The sequence below is a fragment of the Symphodus melops genome, assembly GCF_947650265.1.
Source record: "Symphodus melops genome assembly, chromosome: 5".
NCBI lineage: Eukaryota > Metazoa > Chordata > Actinopteri > Labriformes > Labridae > Symphodus > Symphodus melops.
In genome coordinates, this window is record NC_136695.1 from 23,194,174 (window position 1) to 23,205,805 (window position 11,632).

General features: G+C 36.4%; 1 protein-coding gene across 1 annotated transcript; it reads right to left on the reverse strand.

Moving 5' to 3' along the window:
- Positions 1–3,277: 3,277 nt before the first annotated feature.
- LOC306824017 (cell adhesion molecule CEACAM6-like) lies at positions 3,278–9,519 on the reverse strand (the record flags this gene model as incomplete). Its single annotated transcript, XM_079343974.1, has 7 exons — positions 3,278–3,387; positions 3,760–4,011; positions 4,138–4,407; positions 5,629–5,895; positions 6,028–6,303; positions 8,138–8,452; positions 9,477–9,519. The coding sequence occupies 7 exons, from the start codon at positions 9,517–9,519 to the stop codon at positions 3,278–3,280; spliced, it is 1,533 nt and encodes a 510-aa protein (XP_079200100.1).
- Positions 9,520–11,632: the final 2,113 nt, after the last annotated feature.

Genomic DNA, 11,632 nt, shown 5'->3' on the forward strand with positions numbered 1-11,632 from the left:
TTTTATTTGATAATGATAAAATCCTTTATTTTATCCAATCTGGACACAGCTTTGATTCAATGTTACTGTCAGTTTGTTTCTTGTTTGAGGCCCAACAGGTGTGGTGCCTTCTTCCACTGCTGAATATGAATCAGTTAAAGATCGGGCTGCTGGCAATTGAACCATTAGTATCAGTTTTACGTCTATCGTCATTATGATGAGTGAAAATGGGGATCAATGCGCTTCTCGACTTCATCCACTGTGATTAACGTGATCACTCCTGCCTATTGTATTGTTGTTATAATAATTCTGTTGATAGATAGATCACTCAATTATCATACTTTATTACTGCTTACACCTCACATACTTTTACCAATATTACTGGCGTTGTAGCTATAAATCAGTTTTATTTCTTAACGTTGTTGTTTCTGTTTATTTGTCTTATTGTGGCTATTTGTCAAAAAACAAATGAAGATCAAACTATAAACCAACGAAACTCAACAAACAGCCACTGACGCATCGTTCCAGTGAGGTCTTACACAGGCAACAAGACAGTTCATGTCCGGTCATTTGTCACTGTTCTTCAGTTTAATTCATGATAATGCACATAAACAAACATTTCATATGGCATCTTATTCATCTCTTCCTTTGACCTACATTTTCAAGTGTATGGGTTGTTTGATTTTGTTATGTGTAGTGTCTCATTGAAGTTTTGGGAGTAAGTGGGTTTTATTTAAGTTGTGCTCCTACTTGAATTGTGATATTAGCTATGCTGCACTGTTGTTAGCTTAACATGTTACATTGAATAGCTATAAAGATTTTAAATTCAAAGACCAGACAAATATATACATTTATAACAATATAATTTCTCCTCCTGTCAGGTCCACTTCTCAGGGTTGGTCTGGAGACCTTGGGACTGGTGATTGTCATCAGAGGGAGCTTCCTGTCCTTTACAAAACTGATCAAAGAAGGAATTCTGTGATAACATCTAGGTGTGTAAATCAGATTAGTAATAGTTGGTCAAATGTCATCAATCCAGACTGCTTGAACAACCACAGTCAAACCACAAGAGGGCAGCATACAGCAGTGTAAAGCGTTACATACAGCAGTGTCATGCTCTGAAGGCACTCAAGAGAGAAATAATCCTTTATTCATCTCACAAGCGGAAAAATGTACAGGATTACAGCAGCAAAGCAGGAGAGCAGAATCACACAGTGCAAATAATTAAAATAGATCAAAATATAAGTGTAAAAAAAGCATCAAAACAATAACAAGAGAGCTTGTAAAAAATATGCATTAAAAAAGGAACAGTTGAAATGCCAGTAACTTAACGATGTAAGTCTGTGTGTAAACAGTATGAACACTATCATGCACACAGTGCATATAAGGATGTAATGTTATCCTGTTCGAATTTTTCCACACAGCACTTTACATTTTTGTAAAAATTTGGACTGGAGTTCATTTCATCAAAACCATGTGTTTAGTGTGTGTATGATGTGTAAGTAAAAAGGCAAATGTATTAATTCTACAATATGAGCTTTTACTGTATACAGCTTTACTAGAGTACCAAATGTACACTACAAACCACATTAGTTCAGGGGCCAATATAAAATCACTTCATTTAACAACATGGAGTCGTTATTACAGCGGGCTCACATTCATGAAATTGGCAGAGTTCTGCATTATTTCATGCAGGATAACAGCCTGGTAGGGTCACTTGTCTGTTCAGTTGAAATCACAGATAACCTATCTCACATTGTGCTGACTGAAACACTTGATTGTTCTCTTTGGGGACGATAAAGTATGTTTAACTGCACATAAATAAAATTTTTAAATCATTTTAAAATAAACTTTTTTCTTTATCTATCAACATAACACATTTTATTTAAAATATTTTAATATTTTAACCCTTTCCTTTGACAAATACATCAAACACATCACCAAAACAACCTTTTTTCCATCCCCGAAACATCGCCCGCCCCTCCCTCTCATTTTTAGCTGTCAAAACCCTCAGCCACACATTCATCACCTCCAAACAAGACTACTGCAACAGTCTCCTCTACGATTAGACTCTCTTAGTAATATTATTATTATTTGGAATCAAAGGTGAAACAAATAATTAAAACATCTGTCTGCTTTCTGTAGCTGAACAATTAAAAATAAAGAGAGTTCACAGAAAACAGAAATTCTCTTCATGGATGATATTGCTACAGTAAAATATGAAAAAATGCTTGTGTTGTTTGTTATAAAAAAAAGTTAATTATTTCAGCCGTAAGGCACACTGATTGTTACTCTATAGGTCATACTGATGATTTTCTTACTGTGTAGTTTCCCTGCATTGTGTCTAACTTCTCTAAAAGTATTTATACAACCTAAAGATAGAAAAAACGTATTAGTAGTATATTAATTTTCTTTTTAGCTGCTTGTGAAGACTTTTAAAGTTTAAAATACCTGGAAAAAATAATATATACACAATATATACATCTCGCCCAAAGAGATGCATCTCTCTTTATATATTAACTTATGATATCACATTTAAATATTAGACCCATTTTGGGGGTGTTTTGTTTTATTGGACTGACCAATGGGTGGCGCTGTGAACCCAGGCAGTCAAACTTTATTTAAAGGACTCAGACCATTGACAGGAAAAAGGTGTTTGACCGTGGCACACCGTGGTGAAAAGATCGGGAATTTTCTTATGTTGACAATAAAAAGAAGTGACTTTACTAAAATAAATTTGTGTTTTTTGGACTCACGCCAGCAGCCACAGGTAAACCGACCCAACAACTAAAAATGTGAGTCAATAAAATATATTTACAAAGTGCTTTGACATTATAATAAGGATGTCTCTGTGGACAAGTTCCTCTTGGTGCTCTACCTTCATGGTAAATGTTTCCTCATGTGACAAGTTCAATTTACCTTCAAAAGACCGCTGACTTTATAAGTTCTCATATACCTCTGAAGTGTTCTCATAAACATGATCTTCTTGTTTTGGTTTATCTGGGAAACAAAGAGCCGTTATGGTGAATTACATGTAATAGAGTTTAAGTATATATTTAAGTAAAGGATGCATTTGAATCAGATGAGTGTTTACCTGTCTGCTTTTGCTGAGGTTTGTTGTTGGCTCTGAAATGAATATTAATAAGAGAAACCCGTGAAATATTTCTAGATTCTTCTGATCATCTGAATTAACATTTGTCTATTTAAAAGTACTGTTACTGACCTCATTATGATTAATCAATAATAAGGGCTAGTCTGCCAGAAAACATTCAGTTGTTATGATGTTAAATTCTTATACTCACTTCTTTTTATAAAACATGTATCCTCCAGCAGCAGCAGCAGAGGCAACAATCAAACATGCAATTATTATACCAGCAATGGCACCAGCTGACAGAAGACCTGGTTTCTCTGAGACACATGAACAAATAGAAAACATGTTCTTTTAAACACAGCTGTTCCCATGTTGCTCCGTCCTTTCCCACACTCATTTCCTACTCTCACCACTATCAGCCTCATGGCTAAAAAACGATCAGACATTTAATTGGTGAAATTGATCTTATAGACATGTCACACAAACAGAATTTACAATAAATCCTATCTTGTTACTTGTTACAAAACACAGGTTCCTGTAGGTATAGATTAACAATTGATTTAAATATTCAACAGCAACAAGGACTTTGAGCTCTGATTGAATGTCGTTGTTTAAAAGGTTTCACCTCAAGTCTTAATGGAATTCATTTGAAAACTCCTTTATCTAATTTAAATCGACAGTCTTGTTACCTGTTACAGTCACTTCAAACACTGAAGAAGATGATCCTCCAGTTATGATATTATCAGCTTGACAGGTGTAGTTTCCACTGTCGGACTGTTCAGCGTTCTGTTTAGTGTACTCAGGAGAATTGTGTATCTCTGTCCCATTCAGTAACCATTTGTAGTTTGCAGGTGGTTCAGACTTTGCATCACAGGTTAAAGTGATGGTTTGTCCCAAAGATACGACATGGTGGCCTTTGATTGTGGGGCGTTCTGGTCCGTCTGAAAAAAGTAAAAAAAATCAAAATCAATGTGTAACAGGTAAAGGTAAGCTGTGTTTTAATGGCATATTAGTGTTATGACGCTCATCATTTGAACAGTTAATGAGCACAGTCGTTTGTTACCTACAGTTCACAACCAAGTGGTATTTAGCTTCCATGGTGTTGATGGGGTTGCTGATTTTACAGGAATATTCTCCTGTGTCTGATTTATTCAGGCGTTGAAAAGACAGCACTCTGTTGTTATCATGAAGTATAAAATCAGCTTGAGTCAGATCAGATCCATCCTTCATCCACTTTCTGGTAAACACGGAGTCAGCAGCGTCACACGTTAAGTTGACAGACTTCCCCTCTATTGCCTCCTTTGGTGATGATGTGATAGAAGCATTTGATATTCTCTCTGTTGGACAAAAGATCACAGAAACTTTTTAAATGTATGAAGAAGAAAAACACAGGTTCCTGGAGGTATGACATAACAATTGATTAAAATATTCAACAGCAACAAGATCTTTGAGCTCTAATTGAACGTCATTGTTTGAAACGTTTAAAAGTCTTAATGAAATCCTTAAACCCATGGAAACTTTTTCTGGTAACTAAGGGGCAGTGGAAACAAGCGTATACACAACATTGTTATCTAACATGCAAACTAACATGTTATCAAAAAGTTCACAACTTCACAAGCACAAACTTCATTCAGAGCAACTTTCTTCTTCATTCTTTCAACCAGGTGAGTCAAACCTGTATTGAGAAAATGTGTTTTCTAATAATCAGTATTTGATGTTTGAAATAAAATCAAAGACGATGTTTGACTGAATGAAACACGACGGTTACTACAACAATGGTTTTACAGTGATCGGTGCTCAAACCCTGGTCAGTGGATAAGTCCGGGCCACAAAATCACTTTTCTAAAGTGAAGAGAAAGATTGAGTTTACAGTTAATACGACATTTTATGAAGTCATTACTGAGCTTCATGTGTCAACTGTACTGTCAGTCACGTCATTATATCTCTTTGTATTGCATCAAATAACTACAAAACACTCAACGACACAGAGAAATGAACACAAGGAAATAAATCAGCGTGTGTCAAACTAACAGACAAAAACTATGTTTAACTAAAACAGTTTGAAATGTAAAAGCGCTCTGAGCTCAGCTGTCAGACTCACTCTGAATGTTTAATGATTACATCTGAACATTTCTGAGTCCTGGTTCTTGCTGCAATAATTAACCAGTGTTGGAGCCTCTTCCCTATTCACTATCAGCACTGCTAAACTTTCTGAAAAAAATGTTTGTTAAACAAACGAAACAGGAAAACCATGATCTAAACCCCAAAGAAAAGAAAGACAGACTTGTAAAAGGATGTATATATTTTGTGGGTTATCGATCATAAGTAAGAGTTTCAGTTTGAACACGTGGTGTGCGTTCACATGTTGATTGCGTTTAAATGGGACTTATCGTGTGACCCCTCAGTTGTTTCTGTTCTGGATGTAAAATGTTGAAACATCTGAAGAACAAACACACGGATGTGTTTGTGTTTGTTCCACAAATTTAAAGTTCATTCTTTTAAAAAAGGTTTTACAATTAATCTACATTATTTTTTACAAACATTTCATAGAAACTCACCCAGTACAGTCACAGGTAACTGCAGAGATGTTTCATATGTTAGAGTTTTGGCGTTAAAAGCCCGGCAGCTATAATTTCCACTCTGACTCTCCTGAATGTTGGTCAGTCTGAGCTCAGGTCCAGTATAATTCTGCTGACTTCCATTTAGAAACCAGTCAAACTGAGCTGCAGGTCTGGAGTCAGCATGGCAGGACAGCACAACGTTTGATCCTTTCTCAAAGTATTCTTGTGAAGGGGACAACTTCAAAGTTGTATTTTCTGGGCCATCTGAATATCAGGGAACAACAACAGCAAACGAATCATCATCATGTTATTGGAAAATTAAAGATAGTGCAGAGTCATGCAGCTTGACTCATCTTAATGTAGTCAGAAAAAGGTCTGAGTAGGTAAGAAACTCACAGCTGAAGGTGAGGTGAACTTTATTACTGACACCAGTACTGACAGGATTGGACACATGACAGCTGTATGGTCCCTGGTCATAACGGCTCACACTGCTTATAGTGAGAGTGGAGCCTCCATCAGTGAGCTGGACTCTGTCACTGGCTGTGACCTCAGAGCTGTCGTTCATCCAGAGGAAAGAGAGGGAGGATCCAGAGGAGGAGCAGGAGAGACGGACAGAGCTGAACTCTACCAAGTCTGTATCGTTGGCATGAGCTGTTACTGCAGTGATCGGCTCTGTGAGTGAAAAAGAAAATGGCTTTATTTTGGGTCTTTTTATGCTGCTATGTTGGAGATAGGACAGTTGGTGAAGTCAGAAATTGAGGCGAGAGAGAGAGAGAGAGAGAGAGAGAGAGAGAGAGAGAGAGAGAGAGGAGAGGGAGAGAGAGAGAGAGAGAGAGAGAGAGTGGGGAATGACATGCAGGAAAGGAGCCACAGGTCAGAGTCAAACACAGGCTGTCAGCTTGGAGCACTATAGTCTGTGTACATGGGGCGCACGCACCAACCACTGTTGACTCTCAGTGCATCGATATATTCTTAAAGGAATCTGATCGTCAGACCCTAAAGATTATATTTTTACTTCAAAAAAATGTAGTGCACCTATGGTGAATACAAGCTCAGATTTTGTTGATATCTTTTTAACATTTTATGATTAAACTCACAGGTTTTTAAACATGTTTTTTTGGTGCTGAATAATCTGGACCAATTTTCAAATCAAAGCAGTCCAATTTCACAGCACCAGAAAGTATGAACCTAAAAATATAAACAAAGTCACTTTGATACGCTCTCAACTAAAGTTGTACAAATAACCACTGAACCTTAACTCTGTCTGCTCAGTGTGTCTATCACATACTGTTAGTATTTACATTCATACTCATGCTCATCCGTCAGTAAAATCCTTCAAATGAAACAGCTATTGTACAACAGGAGGATCTATATTTCGTTGTCAGGAAGAATTCATCCCACAAAGTATGTAATAAAGTTATTTGTGTGTGAAAGTTTATCATTGATCTTGGAAACATTAGTTTGAAGAAGAAAAAGAAACAATTATTTAAGGTACCAAACAGACTTATTTTCAGGCTTTCAACCAGATCTCAGATTCATTGTTCATCAGTTCATATTTCTGCGTGTCAGTGTCTCATCATAGAGCAGCAGGAGCTCAGGGAACCAGAGGGTTGCTGGTTCAAGTCCCACAGCAGGTTGAATCTGGAAATTGGTGCATGTGCATGTCCATAGGATGTTGGGCGTGTGTGTATTTCAGCCTATGTGTGTGTGTGTGTGTGTGTGTGTGTGTGTGTGTGTGTGTGTGTGTGTGTGTGTGTGGCATGTTCAACAACAGAGTAACACTCCAGTCCTTTCATCACAAAGTGAAATGTATGAAAGGGGGATTTCTGGTCTTTGCTTTGCTACATTAGAATGATGATTAAATACTTCATGTATTAAAGCAAGTTCCCTCCTCTAAGACCAGAAGAAGTAGCAGACAATGTTTGTACTAATTGACAGAATTACATTGTTTTCAACCTTTTGTTGAATTAGAAAAAAGTTGGATTTATGACATTTTGTTGCATTTTTCTGATTCAGATCTTTTTTAAAAAGGGAAACAAAAACATAATGAACCTTCATGACTAAATGTGCAGCAGTTATACTTGTAGTCTTTAACATTTAGGGAGCAAAAAAAAAAAACAATGCTTGACAATCTGGGGAAAACCAACTAAAGCATAAGGAATGAACAAACACATGGAAAGCTAATATTTAGTTGATCAGGTTTTGATCAAAAAGTTCCTGAATCTTAGTTTTACCACTGAAGGTGAAGCAATTACATCATCATGTGAGCGCCACAAGATTATTTAAATACAAATGTTTCCACTTATTTTGTCCTCGTATGAAGTACACACATGTACAGAATCATTTACAACTTATTCTGATTGTGCTTGAGCTGATATGTGTTGAATCTACGTCAAAGATCTAACATGAAAACACTTTACACCTAAACACACATTTATTTCTCTCCTGCTGTGCATAATCTCTATTCAGCAATCTGACAGATATATCTATTGAAACATTGTCTTACCATAAACACCCAGTGTGGTTACACCATCAAAGTCATGAGGGTCCCCTGTAATCCTGACTGTGTATTCTCCACTGTCACTGAGAGACAGACTCCTGAGCTCCAGAGATGCAGTAGAGGGGAAGTAGGTGATTCTTCCCTCATAACCTGGATAAGTTGTGTTTCCAGTAGTCGAAGTAAATATAAATGTGTCCCCAAACAACCAGCTAACTTTAAAAAATGGACCCTCTGGTGGATTCACTGTGGTGAACATCACTGTCCCTCCAACAGAACTATTCAGAGGACCATCTGGCAACAAACCAACTCCATGAGTTAAACCTGGAAGACACAGAAACACATCTTAGAGGATCTTTAATAATGTGAAACTTGAGGACAACTTCACTCTTTTTTAAAGCTTTGTAGTTCTTGTCATTACTTTTGATGTATTTTTATTGAATGAAGTCTATCCTGCATTTTTCTCAATCGTCAACATTTGAAGGAGTTCACTGTTCATGGCATGAGTTAAACCAGAAACATTCAGAAAATGACTTTAAGGGGATTGATTTAACCATTATTCCACAGCAGTTACAGTTTCAAACTAAAAAAGGCCTCTCTGTTTTTGTAGAGTTTAAAATCAAACTTGAATTCATCATGAACACAGGCTGGTTTGAGGTCTTTTGTTCTAATGTAATGCTGTTTTTGTTTGATGCTTTCTCTTTCAAAACCCAAACGTGGAAATATCCATGAAGGTAAATACAAAAAGAATGACCGTCAAACACTTTCAGAAAGCCTGTGATAAATATACTTAAAGTGTGTCTTCATAATATTATAGAATTTCTGTAATAAAATGTGCAATATTAATTCACTGTTTCTGATGTCAGTCAGAGCTGATTTGATTCTGCTTTAACTAGAAACCAAGGACAGTTTAGAGTCTCAACAGTTCTTCCTGATATCTGCAAGGATGTCGTGGAAAAGTTGTTGTTCACTCCAAGCTCCAAGACGTCACAAATTAAGTTATGCTTAAAATGTCTTTTCATAATATCTGCATGGACAGAAGATAATTATTCACTGGAAAGTAAATTGCTCTTTGGCTGTGCATTTGGATAAACTGAATATTAGAATAGTAAATGACAGATTAGTTAAATGTTCATATATCTTGTTTTTATCCAGGCTGTACTGAGTTTAAACTTCTTGAAAAAAGCAGATATTTTTACAGCTGTGGGATCTACATGATGTCAGTGATTAATACATTGATCAATACAATTTCCATTTCCTAAAACAAATGCCCGATTATATGACAAAATCTGACTACATGTCCGGAATAATCTAATGAAAAATCTTCATGATTATAATGACAGCTTACCTGAAAAGACTCCCAGGAGGATGCTGATCACAGCTTTGTCCATTTATCTCACGTACTGTCAAGTACAACAGAGAAAAGAGTTGATGTTTCACACTTCTGAACAAGCCCTACGGATGTGTGAGTATCAGAAAGTGGGTTTCTGATCTGATAGCAGAATAAGGAAGTAATGTCTTTTTTATGTTCCTCTGTCTGCATCAGTAAATTAATCATTTACCTAATTTATCTTGATAACAAGCAACTTTGGAACAGCAATGCAGTGAAAACACCTGTGAACAAATATAAGGTGATGATATGCATAACTGCAGCATTCAGCGTAGAGGAAATAGTCCAAAGAAGGCTCAATGGTTTGAGGACAGGTGGTGAGCTGAGTCTAATACAGGCTGAGACACTTTGTCCTCGGTCAGAGGTCAGAATGAGGCGAGGAGGGAGGCACGAATGGTTGGTGCCAAAATATGAGGAAAAAATGTCTGGTGAAGGGCAGATTCAAACACTTCTGACACTGTTTCAGGAACATTTGGAGTTCAGTGTCTTTGGTTTCAGCATGGGACTTGGGGCTTGAATTTCCCTCGGGATCAATAAAGTATCTATCTATCTATCTATCTATCTATCTGGGACAGCAGGATGTGACATGTGACTGATTGTTTCACTCTTTTCACGTTAGTTAAAATGTTTTATTTGATAATCCAATCCCAATCCAACTTTATTTAATTAAGCACTTTAAAACAACCACAGCTGACCAAAGTGCTGTACAATAAAACAAAATTGATTATATCCTTTATTTTATCAAATCCGGACACAGCTATAATGCAATGTTACTGTCAGTTTTGTTGAACCATTGAACCATCAGTATCAGTCTTACATCTATCGTCATTATTATGAGTGAAAATGGGGATCAAAACGCGTCTCAACTTCATCCGCTGTGATTAACGTGATCACTTCTGCCTATTGTATTGTTGTTATAATAATTCTGTTGATAGATAGATCATTCAATTATCATACTTTATTACTGCTTACACCTCACATACTTTTACCAGTATCACTGGTAAAGGTAAAATCAGTTTTATTTCTTAATGTTGTTTCTGTTTGTTTGTCTTATTGTGGCTATTTGTCATAAAACAAATCAAAGATCAAACTACAAACTACAAACCAACTGAACTCAACAAACAGCCACTGACGCATCGTTCCAGTGAGGTCTTACGCAGGCTACAAGAAAGTTCATGTCTGGTCATTTGTCACTGTTCTTCAGTTTAATTCATAATGGTGCACAAAAACAAACATGTCATATGGCATCTTATTCATCTGTTCCTTTGACCTGTCCCGTTGACAATTGGTAACAAAAAAACGGGTGTTTCTCCCTGGTGCGTCACCCAACAGTGACACAACTGGAACATTTCAAGGAGACATATTGTGGAAAAAATGATAATTGGGTAACATAAGTGTCTATTAATCCATTAAAGTTGAAAAAAAAAAAAATCCGGTCCTTTGTTTGTGGTCTGCATTAGTCTTACAACACAGAGAAAATTACTCTGTTTTTGTGTTTTTTCAAGTTGTGGCATCACAATCTGGACTCTTGATTCATGTTTTATTTTGACAAAAGCACAGCACAGATGTTACATTTAGACCGCCTCTTCCTGTAGGCCGAACACTGTGTCAGCAGATGGCTGTTCAGCACGAGTTTGCTCGAGGTTTCTGTCTGTCAGGATCTAAAATGCTACAAGAGTATGTTCTTGATTGCTCTTTTGGTAAAGTGTCCTAAAATCAAAACAATTGTGAATTGGCGCTATATATATATATATATATATATATATATATATATATATATATATATATATATATATATATATATATATATATATATGTATATATATATATATATATATATATATGTATGTATATATATATATATGTGTGTGTGTGTGTGTGTGTGTGTGTGTGTGTGTGTGTGTGTGTGTGTGTGTGTATATACATGTGTGTGTGTGTGTATATATATATACACATATAAAGATTGACTGGTTGATAAACCAATAGAACTGGGAAGGTGTTATTAAAGCAGGACAGGCTATTCTTTGAACCTTTGAATCTTTGAACCTGCACCATGGTATAATTACAGCAGAAACAACATGCAAAAGCCACCACAAGAGGGCGCCGTGTGTCAG